The following is a 26440-nucleotide window of genomic DNA, read 5'->3' on the forward strand; positions in this document are numbered from 1 at the left end:
GATGCAGGAAGCATTAGTCCTGATTCCTAAATACACAGGAACCTGGTGCCTGTGGGTCATCACACACGTTTGTCTGGACAATGACCCTTTTCAAATGCACTTGCACTGTACCCTGCACTCTCATTTCTGAAACAAGACTGCAGACTAAGCCAGAGCATTTCAACCCTGTGACCAGCACAGGAATCACACCAGCCCCGCCTCCTGCACCTTGTATGTGACCTTCTGTGCTGGGCAGGGTACAGGTAGGGCAACTTCCTGTGAAAGCCTTAAAACCCTGGTTCACCCCCTTCTCAGGTAACAGGTGCTCTGGGGTGACCAGCAGGAGGGAAGCTCCTGGTCTGAGTCCTCCTCCACCAGCAGGGGGCAGCAGAACTGCAACAGGAGCACCAGGACAAAGGCTGGGGCTGCCCAGAGGGAGCCTCACAGGGACACCAGGCCTGGAGGTCAGCAGGTTGTCTATGGTTCAGTCCTCAGAGACTGTCAGGATGATCCATCCTATCCCCTCAGGCTGCAAGGACCATGTTCTGAGAGTCAAACACATACAGTGTCACCAAGAACACTGGTGGGAGTCTTGACACAGAGAGCGCCCCACCTGGGAAACTCAGGTCCCCTCTCTGTCCACCAGTGTCCCCAGGGACTGACTCCCCTCTGCTGGGCACATCCAGAGACACCTGATGACACACTCTGCCTCTCCTTCCCCACCTCCACCCCAACTCAGACCTGGGGCTGCAGCTCCTTTGTTCAAGAGCATCTCAGGGGGTAGGAGGCAGAGCACTCAGGACCCTGGTCCCTGGAAGGAGCATCCACAGCCTCCTTGTGAGACTGTCTCCAGAGTGACGTGATTCTCATGGCTGCAGGGACCATGGCTCAGGCCCTCGAACTCACAACATATGGGAACATGTGATCGTGTGGATCCTCACAAGACCACAAACCTTGAAGTTGTTCCTCATGGACTCGGGCCCTTTGCACAAGTTTGCATGAAACATTGATGAAAAAATTAAAAGGAATGAAATGGTTGATTATACCAATTGCTGGTCTGCTGTGGGATGGGGGCTGCATAGAGACAACAGCACCATGTGTAAATAGACTACAAATCCTGATGAGTCTCCAACAGTAGGTGGTTGTTTAACAAGTAAGCACTTACTTAACAAAAAGATGAAAGAGTCTCAAAATGACAGAGTTTCCTATTTTGTTGTCATGCCAAGGATGGGACCACAGAGTCTCTGGGGGGATGCAGAGGGAACAAGAAACCAGGGAAGGAGGTAATGAGGTCACGGGACCACCTTTCCCTGAATCTAGTGTTCTCTGCATTTCTCAGAGGGACCAGGCCAGCCCCATGGCCAGGATTCTGGAAGGCCCTGGGCCAGCCCCAGACATGCCTCAGGCAGAATGGGTAGGGACACTGGTTGTGTTCAAACCCCAAGAATATGACTATGATACCAGATTTGGAGACCAATGCTCATTTTTCTGACCTGAGAGCTGTTGGAGGAAGCTATGGGATCGTTTCTTCCTCCTCAGTCACCTGGCCTGAGCTCACAAGTGGTTTGAGTCCCAGAAAGGAAGAAATTTGCATAATTACTAACAACCACAGAACAAAAGGCCTGGAAAGAAATAAGAGAGGCCAGGGTGAGGCTGGCCCAGCTGTGGTTTTCAGAAGACAGAGCTCTGGGCACATCCACCATGGCCTGGACCCCTCTTTCACTCCTCGTTCTCACTCTCTGCACAGGTGCTCTCCCCAGTCCAGCCCACACTCTCAGCCCCACAGAACCTGAGCTGAGCGTGCCCCAAACCCTGAGCTCAGGCACAGCACAGCCTCAGTATTGGGACCATGGGATGAGCCCCTGACCCTCATTGCAACTTCTCCTCTTCTGTCTTTTCAGGGTCCGTGGTCTCCAGTGAGCTGACTCAGCCACCCTTTTTGTCAGTGGCCCTGGGACAGACGGCTACAATCACCTGCACCAGAGAGAAGGTGAAATATAGCTCTATATACTGGTACCAGCAGAAGCCAGGGCAAGCCCCTCTGACAGTCATTTATGCGGAGATTGAGCGGCCCTCTGGGATCCCAGAGCGATTCTCTGGCTCCAGGTCAGGGAACACGGCCACCCTCACCATCAGCAATGCACAGGCTGAGGACAAGGCTGACTATTACTGTCAGTCCTATTACAGCAGTGGTAATGCTCACAGTGACACAAGCAGATGGGGAAATGAGACATAAACCCCTTCTCTGACTGCATCACCCTCTTCTCCAGCCCCATGAGGCCTGTGCACAGAGCAGGGAATATTTCTGGCCCAGGTCCCCTCATCTGAGATCCCCAGACCTTCCTCCCCATCCAGCCTTCCAGGCAGCTCTGCACAGGGGGGTCAGGAGAGCATTTACAGCTGACAGCACTAGGTTGCCTGCTTCTCTGGGCCTGGGTGTCATCTACAGACAGAGGGACTGGGTAGAAAAAAGACACAGGGAGACTTTCATCCAGTGGGCATGATCTCATCATTTCCATGTGTGGTCATGGGCTAGTGCTCTCCCAGCTGAACAGTATTAGAGCCAACATGTCCCGACTCAGCTGAGCTCCTGAAGCCCTAGGGACATGGGTGGAGACTCTTCTACCACAGTGGAACAGACAGGTACAGGAGACACTAAGGTGTCACCCGCATCTCTGGGGCTCTCTATTCTATTCCACTGATCTACATGTCTGTTTTTGTGCCAGTAAAAACTGTCTGGTTGATTACATCTTTGTAATAGAGCTTGAAGTCCAGAATTGTGATGTCACAAGCTTTGGTTTTCATTTTCAACATTCCCCTGGTTATTCTGGATCTTTCTAGTTCTATACAAATGTTAGGATTATTTGTTCGAGCTCTGTAAAAAATGTCAATGGTATTTTGTCAGGGGCTTCACTGAATGTGTAGATTGCTCTGAGTAGCATAGACCTCTTAAGAATATGTATTCTTTCCACCCATTAAGGTGGAATGTTTTTGCATTTCATTGTGTCTTTTCCCAAGTTTCTTTCATAAGTGCCCTGTAGTTTTTAGAGTATGTATCCCTTACCCTTTTGGTTGGGTTTATTCCTAGGTATCTTACAGTTTTCGGTACTACTGTGAATAGGATCAATTCCTTAATTTCCCTTTCTTCTGTCTCATTGTTCCTCATTGTTCCTGTTCTCGTTGTATAAATATGCAACTGATTTCTGTGCATTGATGGTATATCCTGGCACATTGTTGAATTGCTGAATGAGTTCTAGCAATTTTGGAATGGAGTCTTTAGGTTCTCCACATAAAGTATCATGTCATCTGTAGAGTGAGAATTTAACCTCTTCTTTGCCACTTTGAATGCCTTTTGTTTCTTTTTGTTGTCTGATTGCTGAAGCTAGGACTTCTATTACTATTTTGAACAATAGTGCTGAGAATTGACACCCCTGTCACCTTCCTGAACTTAGGGAGAAAGCAGTGTTTTTCCCCTTTGAGAACGATATTCATGGTGGGTTTTTTGTATATTACTTGGATGATATTGAGATACGTTCTCTCTATCCCTATACTGTAGAGAGTTTTAACCAAGAAAGTATGCTATACTTTGTCAAATGCTTTTTCTGCATCAATTGAGAGGATCATACAGTTCTTGTCCTTTCTTTTATTTATGTAGTATATCACATTGATTGATTTGCCAATGTAGAACCACTCTTGCAGGCCAGGAATAAATCCTACCTGGTCATGGTGAGTAATCCTTTTAACGCACTGTTCCATCCTAATGGCTAGTATATTGGTGATAAATTGGCATCCAGATTCAACAGGGATATTGGTCTGTAATTCTTGTTGGTGGGAAATTCTCCTTGTCTTATTTTGGGAATAAGGCAATGAGGGCCTCATAGAACGAGTTTGAAGATTTTCCTTCCATATCTATTTTTTGAAACAGCTTCAAAGAATACGTAGTAATTTTTCCTTAAATGTTTGGTAGAATTCCCTTGGGAAGCCATATGGCCCTGGACTCTTGTTTGTTGGGAGATTTTTGGTTACTGCTTCAATTTCCTTGTTGGTTATGGGTATAGTCAAGTTTTCTATTTCTTCCTCTTTCCATTTTAGTAGTTTATGTTTCTAGGAATGTATCCATTTCTTCCAGATTGCCTAATTTGTGGCATATATGTGCTCATAATATGTTCTTAAAACTGTATTTCCTTGGTGTTGTTCATGATCTCTCCTCTTCTGTTCATGATTTTATTTATTTGGGTCCTTTCTCTTTTCTTTTTGGTAAGTCTGCCTAGGGGTATATTGATCTGCCCAATTCTTCAGAGAGCCAGCTTCTAGTTTGCTTGATCTGTTCTACTGTTCTTTTAGTTTCTCTTTCATTGACTTCTAGTCTAATCTTTATTATTTCTCATCTGCTCCTTCCTTTAGGCTTTATTTGCTGTTCTTTCTCCAAATCCATTAGGTATAAATATACCTTGTGTATTTGTGAATTTTCTACTTCCGTGTGATTATCTTGTATAACTATGTACGTCCCTCTTGGGACCACCTTTGCTGCAATTCAAAGGTTTTGAACTGTTGTGTTTTCGTTTTCATTTGCTTCCATGAACTTTTTAATAATTCTCTAATTTCGTGGTTGACCCATTCATTCTTTCATAGAATGATCTTTAACCTCCATGTATGTGAGTTCCTCCCAAATATCCTCTAGTGACTGAGTTCAATGTTCAAAACACTGTGGTCTGAAAAAATGCAGGGAATAATCCCAATGCTTCAGTGCTGGTTGGGCCTGATTTGTGACCCAGAATGTGATCTTTTCTGGAGAAGTTCCATATTCCCTTGAGAAGAATGTGTATTATATTGCTTTAAGATGGAATTCTCGTATATATCTGTGAAGTACATCTGGTCCAGTATGTCATTGAAAGCCCTTGTTCCCTTATTGATCTTCTGTTTAGATGATCTGCCCATTTCTGTGAGTGAGTGGTTAAAGTCCCCTACTGTTGTTATATTATTATCAGTGTGTTTCTTTAAGTTGGTCATTAACTGGTTTATATAACTGACATTTCCCATGTTAGGAGAAAAAATATTTATAATTGTTAGATCTTCCTGTTAGACAGACACTTTAAGGATGATACAGTGTCCCTCTTCATCCCTTGCTACAGTCGTTGGTTTGAAATCAAATTTGTCTGATAGAAGGATTGCTACTCCAGCTTTCTTTGATATCCATTAGCATGATAAATGTTTCTGCACTGCCTCACTTTCAATCTGGAATTGTCTTTGGTTCTAAAATCAGTCTCATATACACAGCATATGGATGGGTCTTTTTTTTTTTTATCAAATCTGGTATCTAATGACTTTTGATTGGAGCATTTATCCCATTTACATTCAGGGTAAATATTTAAAGATATGAACTTAGTGCCATTGTATTACCTGTAAATTCACTGTTCCTGTATATTGTCTCTGTTCCTTTCTGGTCCATGTTACTTTTGGGCTCTCTCTTCACTTACAGGATCCCCTTTAATACTTCTTTCAGGGCTGGTTTCATTATGACAAATTCTTTTAGTTTCTGTTTGTCCTGGAAGCTCCTTATCTTTCCTTCCATTCTGAATGACAACCTCGCTGGATAGAGTATTCTTGGCTGCATTTTTTCTCATTTAGTACCCTGAGCATATCCTGCCATGCTTTTCTGGCTGGCCAGGTCTCTGTGGATAGTTCTACTGCCAGTCTAATGTTTCTAGCCTCATAGGTTATGGACCTCTCATCTCAAACTGCTGTCAGGATTTTTGCTTTATTTCTGAAATTTGCAAGCTTCACTATTATAGGTTGGGCTGTTGATCTATTTTTCTTGGTTTTGGGAGGTCCTCTGTGCCTCTGGAACTCGAATACCTGTTTCCTTCCCCAGATTTTGGTGCTTCCCAGCTATGATTTTCTCAACTACACCTTCTGTCCCTCTCTCCCTCTTTCTTCTTCCTCTGGGACCCAATTAGTCTTCCACTTTACAGTATTGCTGATTCCTCGAGGCCTCCCTTCATGACTCATTAGTTGTTCTTCCCTCTTTTCCTCAGCCTCCTTATGTTCTATCACTTCATCTTCTATGTCACTGACTCTCTTCCGCCTCATTTACTCCGATTGTTAGAGACCCCATTTTCCACTGCATATCGGTTAAAACATTTTTTATTTCAGCCTGATTAGTTTTTAGCTATTTTATTTCTACATAAGGGATTCTCTAGTGTCTTTTATGCTTTTTTTCAATCCCAGCTAGAATCCTTATAATCATTATTCTAAATTCTACATCTGATGTTTGACTTATATCCATATTAATTAAATGTATGCAAGAGAGTACTACTTCTGATTCTTTCTTTTCTTGTGAAATTCCCCTTCTCATCATTTTGCCCAGAGAAGAATACATGAACAAGAGAACAAAATCAAAAAAACAACTATGACCCCAGCAAAATGTACACTAAACAAACACAAAGAGATCTGTAACCAAAAAAGTGAAGGGGGTGGGTAGGAAAAAGGAATATACTCTAAAAGACACTAGATCCCAAAATTGAAAGGGAAGAAAAACATATATATACAAAAATAAACATGAATACAGTGAGGGGAAGCCAAAAATGAAAAAAAATGTATCTATCAAATGTAAATGTAAAATGAAAATTTAAAAAATACTTAATAACAATGAGTTGATAAAATAAGAATCTTATTGAAGAGAATAAATAGGAAAAAAGTAAGTAATTTAAATGAAAGACTCAAGAGTCATGAGCAAAAACCCTCAAATTCTATATATTATTTTCCCCTACCACGAGCATTTTTCAGTTCTGTGTGATCCATAAGCTTGTTGTTAGCCTGATGTTCCTGCTGGTCTTCTGGGGGAGGGGTCCGCTGGGCTGATTTTCAGGTGTCTTTGCCCTGTGGAATGGCACTGCCCCTGGCCAGGGACCAGGCTCAGTATAAGCTGCTTTGGCTGCTTTACATGCCTTTTGTTCCTGAAGACTTTCTGCACCTCAGTAGAGGTTGAGACTGAAAATGACAATGGCCCAGTCTCCAGTCCCGGAGCTCAAAGATGGCAGTCCCCACTCTTCAGTTCACCCTCAGGGAAAAGGAGTCAGTCACTTCTCTGTGAACCAAACTCCGCAGATTCCTTTAGTGTTCACCAGCCTGCTCCTCCAGGTGAAGGAGGGAGTGTTGTGGCAGTTGTCATGGCTGCTTTTGGGGCCTCCAGTCAGAGAGTGGTTGCCTGACCATGCCACAGTTCATGGTTTATGGTAACACCTAGCCGAAAGCCCACTCCTGGCTTGCTGATTGCCACTGATTTCCCCATTCCAATACATGGGAACTCTACCACACTGATCCTCCCCTTCTCTTCCTGTGACTCCAGTTTCCTGAGACCACACTGTCCCACCTAGGATTCAGCCCTGTCTTGCCACTGGAAGGCTCCTCAGGCAGGGACGTCCCTCACCAGAGTAGACTTCTAAAAATTCTAATTATGCAGACTCTGCTCTATCTCCTTTTGGTAACAGGCTTACAGAGGCTCCCTCTCCCCACGGCTTATCTTCCCATATATCCCCTGTGATTGACTTCTGCACAACTCCTACCTTACAGAAAGTGGTCACACTTTGTAGAGTTGCAGCAGTTCCTTCTGTTGAGCCTGCAGATGTTCAGAATGATTTGAAAACTATCTAGCTGAACTCCAGGGACTAGATGAAACAAGGGTCCCCTACTCTTCCACCATCTTCTCTCCTCTCTGACAGACTCTATTCTTAGACCGTTTTTTCCACATCACTACAGGAGCTAGGAACTGAACCAAGCTCCACTGACAGGAACAGGACAGTTAAGCCCCATGTCCCAGGTGGCACAGTAGGACTTAGGGAGATAAACAGAGGAAGTGAGATCTTCCATGGTGGCCTGAAGCCTTACACTGTGAAGCTCAGTAAGCACACAGTACCCTGTGGTGGGGGGTGCTCCCCAAGATGCATCAGCATCTGCACAGTTCCAGGTGGGGCCCAGGCATCTGCAGGTGGAACAGCTCGCAGCCCCACCAATGGTGTTGATCTTCCAGACACATCTGCGTACGTTCACCCCTGCTCCCCTGCTCTTCCCAAAACAGATGAGATGCTCACCGACAGGCACAGTGTGAGGCACAACTTTCTGTTCTCCTTCCCACCCAGGGTCCATGGTGTTGTGCCCTGCCCTCACCTGTGTCCACATTGCTCCCTCCCCTCAGGGCTGGGTCTTTCATTCCTGACTCTGCCTCCTGTCTTCCCCAGAACTCTCTCCTCTCCTCTCTCACAGGCTCCGTGCCTCCCCTGGCCTGAGGCTGACTCCCTCCGTGTCAGTGGGCCTGATCAGGCGTAAGATCCCTGCTCTAGCGATGAGCTTATGTGTGAACCTGCCTCTTGGCATCAGCAGAAGCCAAGCCTGGTCCCCCAGCTGGTATATATACAGATATAAGCGACCATAGAAGCCCGATTCTGAGGATTCAACACAGGGACATGACTCCACCGAGGAAGACCAGATGGAGGGCCAAGACTAGACTGACCATTGCTGTGACACTGACTGTGGCAATGGGAGTACTTGGCAGTGACTTAGGTGACACAGAAGGATGGGGGATGTCCTCCACAGCCTGGTTCTCACTCTCCCCTGCCCTGCCCTATGTGCAGCAGCTGGTCAGGCCTAAGAGCAGGTGTCCTCCCTGGTTCTGGCCTGGGCCCTGAAGGAGGGGAGACTCCTACAGGTTCTCTGTCCTCACATCTGAGTTTACCCTACTGAGCAATGACAGAGTTGGGGGGCTCTTCTGACTATGGGGATGTAGTCAAATAATACAGTGGATAATACAGATTAAGGATGTTATTGTACATCACATGGGCTCCAAGTATAATCACGGTTCACTCAGGAGGGAGAGAGCTGTCTCAGACAGCTCATTTCTGTGGAAATTCATCTTCTCTGTGGCTATGGGCAGCCTAGGTGGGCTCCAGGGGCTCTGGGTCTCCTCTGGTTCCCAGGTAAGGGTCCCCACATCATGAAGGGCTGCCTCTGGGTTCCTGAAGAAGGGAAAAAGCCCCTGTTGCCCCAGGCCCATCCCTCCTTAAGTTTTATAGAAATTGTGGAGCAAGTGCAGATACAACCTTTGGGCCCACCTGGGGACTTTCTGCTGGCAGCAGTGTCCTCCCACTGCCCCAAGACACCTGCACCAAGCACATCTGACCCTTAGCTGACATCGGACCCACATGGACTCACTCCCACCCTTCCGTGACCCTGTGTTTTGGCCACAGCTGCATTAGAGCCTCACCTGTAGCTCTGAAGGGAAAGAACATCTACAACACATGAATGGATTTTTTACATAAATGGAATGACTCTTCCTGACTCTTTGACTTGTGGTTTTAAAACTGATTTGTAGAACAATTCTTTGAGGTCAAAAAAAGAGATAAGGAATTTATTAAGAAGGAAGAGCAGAAGCTTCCCCTATTTCTGTCCTGGCTTGTGTCAAAGGGACACCTACCTGGGCGGAGAGACAGGTCAGAAAATTATTTTCCCACACAAATTATGGCAAGTGTAATTGGCATCTTTTGTCTAAAAATTACTTCTTGACTTGATGAACTAGAATGACAAACATTGGTGAGACTCTTTGTGACAGAAATCATATTTCCAGGGATTTTTTTCAGGTTAAATGATCATAAAAATGTCCCTCACCTGGCAGAACTAAGAGCAAGAAGTTGTTTCCTTCGGGACCTGGAACATGCTTGCTGAGGTTGGCCCACATCCCCTCTCAGTCTGAATAGCCTTCCTCACCTGGTGCCGGGGATTTCTGCTGCCTTGCACCAGCCAGCTTCTGCTCTTCTCTCTTCTACTCCAGGAACCAGAGACCTGCGCTCCTCTCCCAGCCTCCTTACCCTGTCAGGTACACTCCTCCCTCATGTTCCTCCTCAGCTCAGCCAATCTGTGGAGTGAATGTTAGGGAAAGCAGTGACAGATAATCCACGTGGAACAAGACAAGGAGACAGATCCAGAGGCACAAGTAGACCCTGGTCTCCCTGTGGCTTTAGGTGGGTCATGGGGGAGGGGAGGAATAATCGCCACTGCCTTGAGGGCCTCACCCCCCAGGAGTACTAAGGAGATCAAAGACACACAGAAGAAGACATCTGTGTCAACCCTGTCCCCACCCCAGTAGCTTCCTCTTAGAGGCCACTCTCTGTGTCCAGCAGTGGCCAAGAAACCCTGACTTATTACCTGGAAATTGCCTTTTACCACAACTGATACATCTCTCTGTGCTCAGAATGATTATCTGAGGAGAAAACTCCATACTGACCCTGAACTGGGTTGGAATTTCAGGTCCCTCAGCTTTGTCCTCTTCTTTGAGATCCTCTATCCTCCCCACCCCACCGAACGGCAAAACTGGGTTCACAGGTCTCTTCCTAACCTGAGCAGTGCCGGAGTTACCTGTTCAATAGGGACTGTGTCTTGATCATGCAGAGTGCCCAGAATAGAATGGGTGCCCAACATAGCAGCAATGTCCACAATAGCTAAGCTGTGGAAAAAGCCGAGATTCCCTTCAACCAACAAATGGATAAAGATGATATGGTTCCTATATACAATGGAGTATTACTGTGATGTCAGAAAGGATGAATACCTACCATTTCCAGCAACAGGGGTGGAACTGGAAGGGATTATGTTAAACGAAATAAATCAAGCAGAGAAAGACTATTATAATATGGATTCATTCGTATGTAGAACATAGAGAACAGCACTGAAAATCATAGGGCAATGAAGGAAAAACTGAACAGAGAGAAATCAGAGAGTGAGACAAACCATGAGAGACTCTTGACTCCGGGAATCAAACTGAGAGTTAAAGAAGGGATGGGGGTGGGGGGAGGGGATAAGAAGGTGATGGATATTAAGGAGGGTATGTGTTACAATGAGCACTAGGTATTACAAACAATAAATCCTTAAATATTACATCAAAAACAAATGATGTACTTACTATATGTTGGGTAACTGAACATTTTTTAAAAATATAATGTGTGTTCAGGGAACACACGATGAGTAGGGCCCAGACCAAGAACAAGCCTGATTCTTACTGTCAGGTGTGGGACAACAGTCTTGATGCTCACAGGGACACATACAGGGAATTGGGACACAAACCCCTTCCCTGTCTGTGTCACACTCTCCTCCAGCCCCAGGAGGCCTGTAAGCAGAGCAGTGAGCAGATGAGACTGTGGTACCCACACATGTGATCCCCAGGGTTCCCTCTCCTCAACTCTCCAGGCAGGCTCTGTACAGGGAAGTTCATGAGTGAATTGGGGCCTGACAGGACTAGGCTGCCCTGCTTGTCTGTATAGGTACGAATCAGGGACAGAGGGCCTGGGTAGATAGAAAGACAGAGACTTTCATTTCCATATTGTGGTCACTGGGCTATACTTTTACCCAATTGCCCAGGATTTGAACCCAGCAATTCCCAGCTCAGCTGAGCTCCTGAAAACCTGGTCCATGGCAGCTGGGATTCCGAGTGGAGCACACAAGGGCAGTGGACACTGTGAGGTCACCTACATCCCCTCTTCTAAGATCACTCACCCACCCACCCCTGTGGGAGGCCCTAAAGGCTTACAAGGGAACTCGTCACAAGGAGGTGCTATACTTCAACAATCTGCCTCCCCAAGTTTCTGCTTCTTTTCAGAGAAGTTCAAATGAATGACGGCCTTAGTCCAACATCCCATGAGCTTGCCCAGGTCCAGATATCCTGAAAAGTCCCAGATTTATAGCTGCTTACAGGAGGGAGACCTCACCTGATATCTCACTGTGGGTCTCTTCTCCTTTTGCCCAGTCTGATCTCCCCAGATACTTCCAGATTTCCTGCACATGCACTCCTCCTTCTCAGAGTCTGCTTCCAGGAACCCAGTCCTGGAAGGCAGTCATCTCCAACAGGGTCCTCAGAGACATGAGGAGGCCAAAGTGTCCCTACAAAGCTGGGGTTTCTCAACTAATCACCAATGTGCTTGTCCAATCCCCAGACAGATCGGATTGTTCCTTGTATTTTTATACACTGAAAGAAGATCCAGACACACTAGGTATTCTGAGTTCTGACAGATAGTTGAAGAGTCACATCCATCTTGATGGTGAAAGGGGGATGATGGGGTAGTAGCTGCTGCCAACACAGTGGCCAGAAGAAACACAACCATGGGGGGTGAGACAAACAATGGGTCCTTCTTCACTTCCACCCCATATCTGTACAGGAATCTCCAATTATCCCTAGTCTTCCCAGACATATGGACAGACAAAAATTCTGTGAAACACAGCTCAGCCTGTCAACAGTGATACTTAATAAGACACCACAGTCCCCCCTCATCCACATGAAATCTTACAAGTTCCCCATTAACCTAAACACCAAGTAAAGAGAATGTGATGTGGGCAGCCATGTTTCCATTTAACATGATAAAACTCTCCAGGAAATAATTACAAACACGCTCACCCTTTCCCCACAAGATGATATAAAATACATCTTTTTCTCCTAATGATCTTTATTTTTTTGTCCCAACTGATTTGATATCCTACAACTTCAATATTGAGATATAGCATTCACTATTGGTAACAACGCTATGTTAGATGATAATGGGATGAAACATGAGAACAAAACAGAAACACATGATGAATATATATCCAAACATATTCATGTCAACATAAAGAAGACACATGCTACTTTTATCTGGCTCATTTCTGCAACTACAGTGCAGTCAGTGTGGTGTCTATAATTACCTTCTTCACTGCTCACTCCATATTCCCCTTCCCTCAGTAAATACCTGAGCTTATCCTGATCCTCACCAGCTACAACCACCAAACCTTTGTTCTGGAAGAAAAGTCCATTATCTGACCTTGCTGCATTGGGTTGTGGGGAATTGAGAACTGTAATCACAGTCCTGGGGTATGCTATGGGATCTCCTAAATCCCTATATTCCTGCTTACCCCTATTGTCTTGTAGACACACAATTGTTACATGATAGTCATCATGACACTCCTAGCTGTGCCCCTAGTTTGAGTCCCTGCCAGGTGGAGTCAGAAGGACCCATGACACACTCTTCACAACCAGAGCAGGGCAGTCACACCCATCCCTCCCGCCTTGGTCAGGCTCTGCTCAAAAGATCCCAGGGTCTGAATCCAGCACACGTGAGCTCCACTCCAGGACTCACCTCTTTGTCCTCTGTTTTCTTGAGAAACTAGCCTTTCTGGGTACTCACTTCACCTACTGTGAAATGGGGAAATTTCTACTGATGTCAGAAACACTCTTCATCAAATTAGTGTCATAAAACATTGAAGAGTTTAACTTATTAGGCAAATGCAGACAGGTCTCAGTGAGTTACCCTTGGTGTTGGAGTCTCCTGTCTGCCTATGTGGGCACACAAGGAAAATTTTTCAGCTACACTGTGACTTGCATCACATGCAATTTTACCCAAGTCCAAATTAGCAGATTCCCAATTGTACCAAACTAGTTTAAAATCCTCCCACACCAATCCCCATGGGATGTGAGTTGTAATAAAACTGATAGTAGCAAAAATAGCAGTAATTAGAGTAAATTTTTGCCTGTTCAACTGAACTGAGCACCAGAAGCATCACCTGTCGCTCTGATGACCCAACTGCAGAGATATGGATGCAGGAAGCATCGGTCCTGATTCCTAAATAGACAGGAACCTGGCGGCCATGAGTCATCACACAGGATTGTCTGCACACTGCCCCTTTTCAAATGCACTACACTGTACCCTGCACTCTTCTTTCTGAAACAAGACAGTGGACTATCCAGGGCATTACAACCCTGGGACAAATATAGGAATCGCACTTGCCCAGCCTCCTGCACCTTGTATGTGACCTTCTGTGTTGGGCTGAGGACGGCAGAGGGGCAGCTGCCTATGGAAGCCTGGAAACCCTGGTCCACATCCTTTCTCAGGTGACAGGTGCTGTGGGGTGACCTTCAGGAGAAAAGCTCCTGGTCTGAGTCCTCCCCTACCAGCAGGGGGCAGCAGAGCTGCATCATGAGGAGCAGGACGGAGGCTGGGGCTGCGGGGGCCATTCTCACAGAGACGCCAGGCCTGGGGGTCAGCGGGTTGTCTGAGGTTCAGTCCTCAGAGGCTGTTAGGATGATCCATCCTCACTCCTCAGGCTGAAAGGACCATGTTCTGATGGTCAGACACACAGTGTCACCCAGGACACTGACAAGAGTCCCGAAACAGTGATCACCTCACCTGGGAAATTCAGGTCCTCTCCCTGTCCACCAGTGTCCCCAGGGACTGACTCCCCTCTGCTGGGCACATCCAGAGACATCTGATGACTCACACTCTGCCTATCCTTCTCCAACTCCACCCCAACTCAGACCTGGGGCTGCAGCTCCTTTGTTGAAGACCATCTCAGGAGGCAGGAGGAAGAGAACTTGTGGTCCCCGTTCCCTGGAAGGAGCATCCACAGCCTCCTTGTGAGACTGTCTCCAGAGTGACGTGATTCTCATGCCTGCAGGGACCATGGCTCAGGCCCTGGAGCTCACAACATATGGGAACATGTGATCGTGTGGATCCTCACAAGATCACAGTCCTTGAAGTTGTTTCTCATGGATCCAGGCCCTTTTAATATGTTCCCATGAAACACTGATGAAAAAATTAGAAGGAAACAAATAGTTGACAATGCCAATTGCTGGTCTGCTGTGGGATGGGGGCTGTCATAGAAACAGCAGCATGATGTGTGAAAAGACTAGAAATCCTGATGAATCTCCGGCAGCAGGTGTTTGTTTAGCAGGTAAGCACCCACTTTTGTAAGTGATGAACAAACCTCAGAATGACAGTTCCCCATTCTGACAACATGCCAAGGATGGGATCATGGTGTCTGTGGGGATGCAGAGAGGCCCTGAAGCAGGAGGAGGAAGGTAAGGAAGCCACGGGACCACCTTTCCCTGAATCAGGTGTTGTCTGCATGTCCCAGAGGAACCAGATAAGCCCCATGACCAGGCTCTTTCAAGACCCTGAGGCAGCCCCAGACAGACCCCAGGCAGGTGGGATCCCAGCAGGAGCCTTAGGTTATAGGACAGACTCCGTACTGCTTGTAGGACTTGAGGTAGGCCTCTGGGGAGGAGAATCAGACACTCTAGGAGAGGAAAGCACCTGGATGAGGCCCTTCCCTTGCTGCTGTGATAACAGAGAATAAAGCAACTGGAAGGAGCCCAGCCATGCTGGTGTTGTGGGGAAATCAGAATTCTTATGTATGACTACATTAGTTTGTTAGGGCTGAGAGAACAAAGCCCCACAAACTTGGTGGAAGGAACTGAGAACAGAAATGTATTTTCTCACAGCTCTGGAGATCAGCAGTCTGAGACCAAGGGACTGGCAGATTTGTTGTTTTTTTGTAGGCTGTGAAGGAGAATCAGTTTCATCCTTCTCTTACAGCTCCTGGTGGTTCTCTGGCAATTTTTGGCATTCCTGGTCTTGTAGATTCCTGCTCTAATTTTATAGGGTGGTCTTCCTTGTCAGAATCTTTCTCCAAATTTTCCGTTTCATAAGAAACCAGTCCAATTGGATTAGGGCCCAGCCTACTCCAGTGCAACCTCATCTTAATTTAACGAATTACATCTACAAAGATCCTATCCTGAAATCAGGGTCCAGTGAGAGATGCTGGAGGTTAGGACTCAAACATACATTTGATCCCCCTAGAGGGATCAGTGTGAGGAGCCCCAGTCTCTCTGCCTGAGCCTCTCTTCCCTCAGTGCCACCAGCCCAACCCTGAGGCCCATTAGCCCTCCCCTACCCACCCAGGCCTCTATGCTACACTCTGCGGTCAGGTCAGAGGACACACACTGACTGGCAACCTATGTAATTCAGGTTTGTAGTATCTGCAGAACTAGGTTCTCCCTCCCAGAACTAGGACATCACAGGTAGGACCAACTCTAGTGAGACGATGGGGATGACATGGCACATATCACAGGGTCTAAAGAAGCAGGAAGTAGTTCTGCTCTAGTTCTGCTGGGACATCCTGTGATGTCTCTGTTGGAGAACCAGGACCATGTCCCTGGGCCCATGACCCAGTGAGGAGGATGGCAGCCTGAGAGGATGTGCCTCTTGTGAACTGTGCAAGGGATAGTGCCTCTGGGGGCCTGTGTGTCTGTGTGTGTGTGTGTGTGTGTGTGTGTGTGTGTGTGTGTGTGTGAGAGAGAGAGAGAGAGAGAGAGAGAGAGATTTTGGAGTTGCCAGGAAATTTTGCCAATTTTAAATGTCCAAACCCAAGACTTATGTTTCCATAATTTCCACCCATCCTCTAAACTCCAGTGACTTTACTTTATATCATGTTTAAGGATAAAGGATATTGGGATGCCTGGGTGGCTCAGTTGGTTAAGCGGCTGCCTTCGGCTCAGGTTGTGATCCCAGCGTCCTGGGATCGAGTCCCACATTGGGCTCCTTGCTCAGCGGGGAGCCTGCTTCTCCCTCTGCCTCTGCCTGCCACTCTGTCTGCCTGTGCTCGTTCTCTCTCTCTCTGACAAATAAATAAATTTTAAAAATCTTTTTTAAAAAAAGATAAAGGATATTAAAAGGAGCAGGAGGAGGAAAGATTTGTATGTGCTTACCACATATGAGGCATGATTCCAAGCACTTCCCATTTATTAAATTGTTTAATCATGAATATGCTACAAAAAAGCATTCTGATTATCACACCAATTCACAGATGCAGAAGCTGAGGCAGGTAGGATATGTAACTTGCCTGAGGTCAAAGTTAGAAAGTGGCCAAACAAGCAGCAAACCAAAGTCTTCTGATCCCAAAATCCCTGGTCTTCATCACCAACCTATGGACTTCTGTGCTTTCAGGCTAAGAAATGGCCCCTTCTTAATGCTCCAGAAAGTTCTGTCTCCTTTTTCAAAAGCAAGTGACAGCTACTGGGACTTTGAAGAGTAGCCCGTCCAACAGAAATAAAATTCCAACCACATTCATAATTTAAAATTTTCTAGTAGCCACATTTTAAAAATGAGAAGAAATGAGCAGAACTTGTTTTCCTAGTACACTTTGTTTAGATCAATTTCTTGAAAATATTATCACATCAATATGAATTACATATAAAAATTTTTTTTACCTTATCTTTTATGCTATGTCTTTGAAATCTGCTGGGTCCCCCAGAACAACAACACTTCTCTATTAGGACTACCCACATTTGATTGTACACAGGTTTTCATGCCTTGTAGGAGCCATGGACAGAGCAAGTTAAATGCATAAGGTTTCGTTAGGGTAACTGTCCCTCCAGTATAGACTCACAGCCAGCAGGCTGTTTTTCCTTGGGAAACACAGATAGCAACACCATGAACATCTGAGCACTCTTCAGAACAGAACCTGGGAGGACATAGACTGGAATAAAGGAGAGAGAATGAATACCAGAAGATCTCAGTAGGCTTGGGATTAGGGGAGAGGGAGGATGGTGAGGGGTCAGATTCAAAGGGCAGGCTCTGGGATGTCTCCTGGGTTGGAAACTTGACTTATTCATCACTGTCTTGGCAAATGAGAATGATAAAATCATTTAATGTCTCAGCATTAGATTCTTCATTTAACAGACTGGAGGAAAATTGTGCCTTGAGCATAGGGCAACTATTTTTATTATGACTCATTCAGTGGAAACTGTACACATTCACCAAAGGTTTAGCACCTACTGAGGGCTCAGAAGTAGTCATTTTGTTAAACTACCACTACATGTAGTGTGACATTCATCCCGGGGGGGGGGGGGGGTGGGGGCACTGTGGGTCTTGGTTTGAGACCCCAGTAAGTTCAAATCCACTGGTCCATGCTCAAGTGCAAAGGGTATGACTGATGGTTCCTTTGAGGAAACTTGTGTTGTGCAGATTCAACTCTCCACTCTAGAAACCCACACCTGCTCTTCTAACCTCAGGAAATTACCATGAGGCACTTAAGCTCAGGGCTTAGACAAAAGCTTCCACAGACCTACTGAAGAATGGAAAGTAGATTTGCATCTGATGCCCCTCCTTCCTTGTGCTGCAAAAACAGAGGATAAGATGGGAGTTTGGAGAGTTCAGTCCCAGCAGGAGATTCAGAGCAGACTTCTACGAAGTTCTCCCCACCATGGACTGGGTTCCCTTCTACATCCTGCCCTTCATTTTCTCTACAGGTCTGGGTTCCACCTCCTTAGCATTTCCTTCCACACACAATCTCCAGGGGCTACTGTCCAGTGTCTGGTACATTCAGCATCATTCTTGTGTTTTGTTTCCAGGTTTCTGTGCTCTGCCTGTGCTGACTCAGCCTCCATCGGCAAATGCCTCTCTGGAAGCCTCAGTCAAGCTTACATGCACCCTGAGCAGGGAGCACAGCAATTACTTTGTTCACTGGTATCAACAGGAACCAGGGAAGGCCCCTCGGTATTTGATGAAGGTTAATAGTGACGGAAGCCACAGCAAGGGGGACGGGATCCCCAGTCGCTTCTCAGGATCCAGCTCTGGGGTTGACCGCTATTTAACTATCTCCAACATCCAGTTGGAGGATGAAGCTGAGTACTACTGCGGTGAGAGCCATACAATCGATGGCCAACACGGTTAAGCCACAGTGATACACACAAAGGGGAAGTGAGGCTAATACCTCCCACTCTCTCTGTCCTCTTCCCCATGGGGATTCAGGGGGAGCGGCTGTATGCCCCTCTCCAGGGCCCTGAGAACTTTGCCTCTCCCTGGAAACCCTGTCACTCTGACCAAATCCCAAAACAACATTACAGAGAGACTGATACAGGGAGTAACTAAGGTCATTTTGACAACAGAACATTCTCTTTCGTTTGCCATACTTCTGGGAAAGATCGGATCAGCCCAGACAAGAAAATGACCCTGAAACAGTAACTGGTCTGAGAAGACAGCATGAGCCATCAGACCCTGTGCATCCATGATGGGTCTCTGCTCAGGGAATGGACAGAGATCTCAGGGTTCTGCAGCTTACCAAGGAGGTTGGTTGAGTGAATACCATCACGATAATTTCATCATGAAGCATAACAGGACTCTTGCCAGTGTTGAATGTTTTAAAGGAAACATTTGGTCCCCAAGGGAGGTATGACAGAAAGTCTTAAAACCATGGTGGGTGCGGAGCTGGGATCTAGTAGGAAAACAGTGTGCATGCTAGAATGTTTATGATGGGACCAACATGGAGCATGGCCTCGGTTTCTCCATCAGTAATGATTCTTAACTTTTGGTCCACATGCTGTTATAGGCCTTTTTCAGGTTCTGCCCAGGAACACATCTACTGGTACAACAGCAGGGCATGGTGAAAGGGGTGCACGAAAGTGATAAATATATGATTAACCTGAATCTCAATCCTATGAGTGATCTATATCAAATGCATATGATGGCAGAGGGGCAAGCTTACTGGACATGTTGATCTTCACAGTTTTTCTGGTATTTGAAAAGCAGCATCTTTCACACAAACCCACACTCTTGTGTTAACGTTGAGCATCTGTATTGATCAAGGTAACCCTGGCCCCTGTAGACCTGAGCAGGGTTGGGAGGAATTGTGATGCTGGATCCCAGAAACTCTGGCCTGGTCCCCTTAGTGATGCAGCTCTGAGATGGAAAATCCAGGATCTGCCCATAGCCTGGAAAACTCCCAAGTGGGTAGGAGAAGAGAAGGTGGCTATTCCTCTAGAGACAGACTAGGCAGGGGTACAGGAGGAGCAGGAGGAGAGGAGACAGCAGGTCTCAGTCCTTCAGGGACTTCTTTCAAGTACATGCTGGACTGAGTCACAGGGAATCACAGGCACACCCTACACACTCCAGTAAAGGATTGTTCTCTACCAAGGGTTTGCAGAGATTGTGTCCCAAAAGAGGCCCCCCCCCCAGGTCCCTCTAGTGGGGATTTTCCTCCACCACATACATTGTGGGAAAGACATTCCAGAGGATGGTAGGGAAATAATATCCAAACCCACACCAAATCATCCCACCTCCAAGCCCACTTGGGACCTCCTGGTGTTTATAGCTTGGAAGAAAATAACCCAGTAGCCTTGGACAGAGAGACAGATGGACAAACAATGGATGTGATGACAGTGAATGGAAAAGGGAGGCAGATAAAGAGCATTTCCTTGTGTGCTGAGATGGTAACCAATCAATGAGGGAGTGACAACTACAAAGCATTGGCTAAAGGAGTCAAATGATTCCAGTAGTGGCAATTACTTTTTGTCACGTTTATAACAGGATCAGGGTCTCAGTAAGAGACCACTGGTCAGCTCCTGTCCTGTAGATGTGAGTAATGAAAATGTCAAGAGTGACTATCTCCTCCTGCATTGTTCCTTGTCAATAGCTTTTGGCTTCACTGATTGCCAGGTGATCCTGAGGCCAGGAATGAAATTTTTTGTCAAAAGTTCTTATGTAGTTTGTGGCCTTAGCAGAGTCTCCATAATAGAATCCTTTAGTCCCATTGTCTCCTTGGGGGAATCTCTTGGGCCTGATGAGCAACTTATTATTTAATACAGGGAGCACCTGAAACAGGTGTTAAGATCTAGCCAAGAGAGATGGAAGTGATGCCACTAACACTGTGAGGAGAGCCCAAGCAGGCTGAGCCACGAGTGAGAGTATGTTCAAGGAGATCTCCTTACCCCACTTCCCCCTACTCATTCTGCATCTCCCTTCCTTCTTCCCTTCCTTCCCCTGGCCCCACCCACTTCTCACTAGTTAACCAATGTTCTCACTTTCAATATCTTTCCCTGGAGACGTCTGGAATACCCCCCATGAGTCATATTCTACTCAATTCTTTATCTTCCCCTGTGTGTTCCTTTTTCATGTATTCTATCATATACGGATGCAAGATGTATCATCTTGATTCCTAAATACACAGGAATCTGGTGCCTGTGGGACATCAGGATTGTCTCGGCATAGACCCTTTTCAAATGCACTACATTGTACCCTGCACTCTCCTTTCTGAAAGAAGATAGAGGGCTAGGCCAGGGCATTTCAACCCTGGGACAAGTACAGGGATCGTATCTGCCCTGCCTCCTGCACCGTGTATGTGACCTGTCTGTGCTGGGCTGGGCTGGGCTGGGCAGGGGACGCAGCTGCCTGTGGGAGGCTGGAAACCCTGGTCCGCACCCTTTCCCGGGTGACTGGTGCTGTTGGGTGACCTGCAAGGGGAAATCTCCTGGACTGAATCTTCCTCCACCAGCAGGGGGCAGCAGAGCTTCAGCAGGGGCAGCAAGACAGAGTTTGGGGCTGCCCAAGAGGAGCCTCACAAGGACACCAGGCCCGGGTGTCAGCAGGCGTCCAGGGTTCAGTCCAGAGACTGTCACGATGATCCACTCTATCTTCTCAGGCTGCAGGGACCTTACTCTGAGAGTCACACACACAGAATATTGAAGGGAGGCCTGACACACTGGGTGAGAAATGCAGGTCCTCTCAATGTCCATCAGTGTTCCCAGGCACTGACTCCTCTGTGCTGGGCATATCCATGGATGCCCTGACCACTCACACTCAGCTTATCTTTCCTTCCTCCAGTCTGCAGCTCCTTGCTCAGGAAGAGCTGAGGGAGAGAGAGCAGGGACCACTGAGCCCCTGGTCCCTGGAAGAGACATCAGCAACGTCCTTGTGAGATTGTCTCCAGAGGGGAATGAATGCTCCCTGCTCAGGCCACAGCTCTGGTCCCTGGGTTATCCTTGTTCAGTGACAGGATCAACTCCCTGCAGGGACACTGTCTCAAGCCCAGAGCTCATGCCATGTGGGATCCTGTGACCTTGGGGACCAGAAAGCTTCCAATGATTTGCCATGCTTTTTACATGTTTACATGAAACACTGATGAAAAAAATTATGGTGGCCAATTTCTGCTCTCTTGTGGGATGAGGGCTGTCACAGGAATGAAAATAGCCTGTCTTAATACATGAGACATTGTGAGGAATCTCCAACAGCTAGTGGTTGGTTAACAAGTCAATTCCCAGGTAGAAAGTTGTGCACAAACCTCAGAATGAGATAGTTTCCCAATGGAACCAGAGTGCAGTGTGGGACAGACAGGGTACCTGAGACAGGAAGAGGTGGGTAATGAGGCTACAGGAGCAACGTTCCCTGAATCAGTGGTTTTCTTCACTCTCAGAGCCCAGCTCACCCCATGGCCAGGCTCCTGCAAGGTCCTGAGCCAGCCCAGCACAGACCCCAGGCGCAGAGGTTTCAGACAGAGTCAGTGTCAGGTCCCAGGAATCTGACTATTGAAGCCAGACCTTGGAAACCAAGGTTGATTTTCTCACCAGAAAGCTCCATGAAGAAAACCATGGGCTTCTGTCTTCCTCCTCAATCACCTGCTCCGTCTCACAAGCAACTAATCCACATAGAGACCCACAGAGAAATTTATTTGCATAAATGTTAACAATCACTGCCTCATGGGCCTGGAGGGAATAAGAGGAGCCTGGGTGAGCCTGCCCTGCTCTGGGGTCTCTGGAGGCAGAGCTCTGGGCATCTCCACCAGGGCCTGGACCCTTTTCCTGTTCCCCATTATCACTCTCTGCACAGGTGCACCCCAGGCCCTGCACACAAGCTCATCCTGCACAGGGCCTGAGCTGTGCCTGCCCCAAACCCTGAGCTCAGCACCAACACTGACTCAGTATTGGGTCCCTGGGAATGAGTCCCTGGACCTCACACCAACCCCTCCCCTTCTGTCTTTTCAGGTTCCATGGTCTCCAGTGGGCTGACTGAGCCACCCTCTGCGTTGCTGACCCAGGGACAGATGGCTACAATCACCTGCTCTGGAGAAGTACTGGGGAAAAGATATGCATATTGGTACCAGCAGAAGCCAAGACAAGCTCTTGTGCTTGTGATTACTAAAAATAATGAGCGACCCTCAAGGATCTCTGACTGGTTCTCAGCCTCTACCTCAGGAAATTTTACCATCAGTGGGTCCCTGGCCGAGGATGAGGTTGACTATTTCTATCAGTCCTATGACAGCAGTGGTAATGCTCACAGTGACACAGGCTGATGGGGAAGTGAGACACAAGCCCCTTCCTTGTCTGTGTCGCACTCTCCTCCAGCCCCAGGAGAACCATGGATAAGCACTGAGCAGGTCTGGCCCAGGGCCCCAGGTCTGAGGCCCCCAGAGCTCCTCCCCCACTCTGCTCAGGTAGCCCTGCACCCATTGGGTCAGAAGACCGTTCACCTGAGTGCACCAGGCTACACTGCTTTCTGGGCCTCTCTCTGAATGTGGGACAGATGTCTTCAGTGGAAGAAAGACAGAGGGAGTCTTGTCCAGGAGAGCATTTAGCTGATAGCACTAGGCTACACTGGTCTCTTTGCTTGTGTGTGAATGTGGGACAGAGGGCTTTGGTAGAGGAAAGACAGAGGGAGCCTTTTGTCCAGTGCTCATGATCTCTGTATTTTCCTTGTGTTATGGGCCACACTTCACACAATGGACCAGGATTAGAGTCCAAATATCCCAGAGAAGCTGAGTTCCTAAAGCCACAATGCCATCCGTGGGGGCCACCTCCACCTGAGTGGAGAGGTTGGGTACAGTAGACAGAGGGGTCACCCACATTGCCTCCTCTGGGCTCACACACCCACCCACTACTGCCTAGAGCCACTGACAGCTCACAAGGGGTCTCCTCACTGGGAATTTCTGGTTGCTTCAGAAATCTGCCTCCCCATGTTATGTCCCTTCTCAGAGAGGTTCAGTTGAATGATCACCTCAGGCCAACATCCCAAGGTCATGCCTCAGGTTCAGATATCCCGAACAGTCCCAGCTTTAGAGCTCCCTACAGGATGGAGGCCTCACCTGATGGCTCATTGTGGGTCCCTTCTCCTTCTATCTGGGCTGAGATCCCCAACTCTTTCCAGAGTTCCTGCTCATGCACTTCTCCTTCTCAGGGTCTGCTCCCAAGAACCCAATCAAGGAAGGCCAGAATCGCCAACAGGGTCCTCAGGGACCCAAGAAGGCCACTGTGTACCCACAAAGATGGTGTTTCTCCCCCAAATCACCAGTGTACTTGTCCAATCCCTAGACAGATCAGATTGCTCCTTGTATTTTTATACACTGAAAAGAGATCCAGACACACTAAATGTTCTGAGTTCTGACGGATAGTTGGAGAGTTACATCCTTCTTGACAGTGAATGGGGGACAATGCCTACAAAGTGGCCACAAGAAACACAATAACCATGGGAATAAGACACAGAATGGGTCCTTCCTCACTTCAACCCTCCAAATCTTGGGCAGGAATCTCTCTTTACATCCATCCAGATACATGGACAGACAACAATTCTGTGAGATATAGCTCAGCCTGTCAACAGTGACACTGAATAAGACAACACAGATGATCCCTTATCCACATAAAATCCACCCAGATCCCCACAGATTACAGTCTCCAAATAAAGAGAATGTTGGCAGCCATATTTCTCCCTAACATGATAAAATATCCCGTGAACAGTTACAAACAAGCTCACCCTTTACCCACAAGAGGATACAAAAGACATCATTGTCTGCTAGTGATCTTTATTTTTGTCCCAGCCGTTTTGATATTATGTAACTTCAGTAATGAGATATAAAGTTAACTATTGTTAACACATCCGATGTTAGATGATAATGGCATGAATAGAACAGAAACATATGATTAATATATATCCAAACCTATTCATGTCAGCATAAGGAAGAAACATTTATTACTTTTATCCTATTCATTTCTGCCACTACTTTGGTCACTGTGGTGTCTAGAATTACCTTCTTCACTGCCAACTCCATATTCCTCTTCTTCTCAGCAAATACTTGAGCTAGTCATGATTCCCCCCCATGACCAAACTTTCACTCTGGAAGATTGGTCCATTATCTGACCTGCTGAATTGGATTGCGCTGAATTGATGACTGTCATCACAGTCCCATATATTAGGGGATCTCCTGAATGCATATACTCATGCTTATCCTAATCGGATTGTAGACATTCGATTCCCCACGTCATCATGAAACGCCCCAGACAGTGCCCCCTACTTCGAGTCCCTGCCAGGAGGAGTCAGAAGGAACCATGACACTCTCCACAACCAGAGCAGGGCAGTCATACTTCCTCCCACCCACCCTAGTCAAGTTCTGCTGCAAAGAGCCCAGGGTCTGAATCCAGCACACCTGAGATCCACTCTTGGACTCGCCCCTACTTTCTTCTGTTTTCCTGGTAAACTAGCCTCTCTAAGGATTCACTTTACCTGCTGCAAAATGGGGAAACTTATATTGTTGTGAGAAACACTTGTTTTCAAATTAAAGGATACAAAATATTGAAGAGTTTAATTAATTAGGCAAATGCAGTGAGATCTCAGTGAGTTAATCTTGGTGTTGGAGTCTCCTGTCTGCCTCTGTGGGTACACAAGGAAATGTTTTTGGCAACTCTGTGACCTGTATCATGTGCAATTATATCCAAGTCTGAATTAGCTGATTCCCAATTCACCAATCCACAGACAGAGTAGTTCAAAATCCTGCCACACCAAATTCCAGGAGATGTGAGTTGTAATAAAAATTAAATCCAAAGTGATTAGCCCATTAATAAACACCCATCTTACTAATAAACACCCACCTTACAAATGGGCCCTTTGCTATGGATCCCAAAAAACTAGATCAAGATTAGATGGACAAGAAGGCTCACCATTGTCCCAGACATGTCACATTATCCACCTGATTATTACTACCATTTCCTTTTGAGGACACAGTATGGTAGACACTGATGTAAATTTCTGCCTCGTTGTCTCTCATCTGTCCCCTTAGAATTTGCCTCTGTCTCTAGCACAGGTCCTCTTCATGCCTTCCCACCACATCCCATATGTGCTAAACTCATGCACTGTCAAACCCTCCTCAACTGGGTCCATCCCTACACACTGGGAATACTGAGGCACAACATCTATGACTTGCCCCAGGAATACTCCCTTGGGACAGAATCTTCCATCACCTCAATGACAGAATGATGAACAAACGTTCTAATGAGAAAGTTCCACAATCTAATGACATGGGAAGCATGGGATCACGGTGCTTCTGGGGAAACAGAGGGGACACCATGCAGGAGGACAAGGAAGGTAATGAGGTCACAGGACCAACTTCCCTATGTCAAGTTTTGTCTGTAACTCTCAGAGGGCCCTGCCCAGCCCCATGGCCAGGCTCCGGAAACACCACAGAGGGAGACGGGACAGACTGCCAGCAGGGTGGGCACAGAGAGTTTCATGTGGTGTGATCCCTGGGAGGTACCTGTGATCCCAGACCCTGCAGACAAAAGGTGGTAGTCTGACCTGAGAGCTGGCTGGAGGAAGCTGGGGACTCCCCTCTTCCTCCTCAGGCACGTCTTCTGATCTCACCACTTGTTTATCATGTAGGAGCTCAGAAATGGAGGAATTTGCATAAGTACTAACAATCACAGTCCCAAGGGCCTGGAATGGAAGAAGAGAGGCTGGTGTGGAGCCCAGCAGTGTTGTGGGACTCAGGAGGCAGAGCTCTGGGCACATCCATCATGGCCTGGACCTCTTTCCTGTTCCCCGTCCTCACTCTATGCACAGGTTCTGTCCCAGGCTGC

General features: G+C 47.0%; 1 protein-coding gene and 2 gene segments (V, D, J or C); all 3 read left to right on the forward strand.

The window, feature by feature from the left end:
* The window catches only part of LOC111142459 (immunoglobulin lambda-1 light chain-like), a 147252-nt gene that overhangs the window by 51696 nt on the left and 69116 nt on the right, over positions 1-26440 (forward strand). The gene's annotated exons all lie outside the window — the stretch shown is intronic.
* LOC111142460 lies at positions 1596-2645 on the forward strand. The segment is given in 2 exon segments: positions 1596-1726; positions 1881-2645. Coding segments are annotated over 2 exon segments (381 nt in total).
* On the forward strand, positions 17996-18501 carry LOC111142461. The segment is given in 2 exon segments: positions 17996-18076; positions 18179-18501. Coding segments are annotated over 2 exon segments (369 nt in total).

This window comes from Enhydra lutris, unplaced genomic scaffold (assembly GCF_002288905.1).
Source record: "Enhydra lutris kenyoni isolate GAN:26980312 unplaced genomic scaffold, ASM228890v2 scaffoldscaffold8, whole genome shotgun sequence".
NCBI lineage: Eukaryota > Metazoa > Chordata > Mammalia > Carnivora > Mustelidae > Enhydra > Enhydra lutris.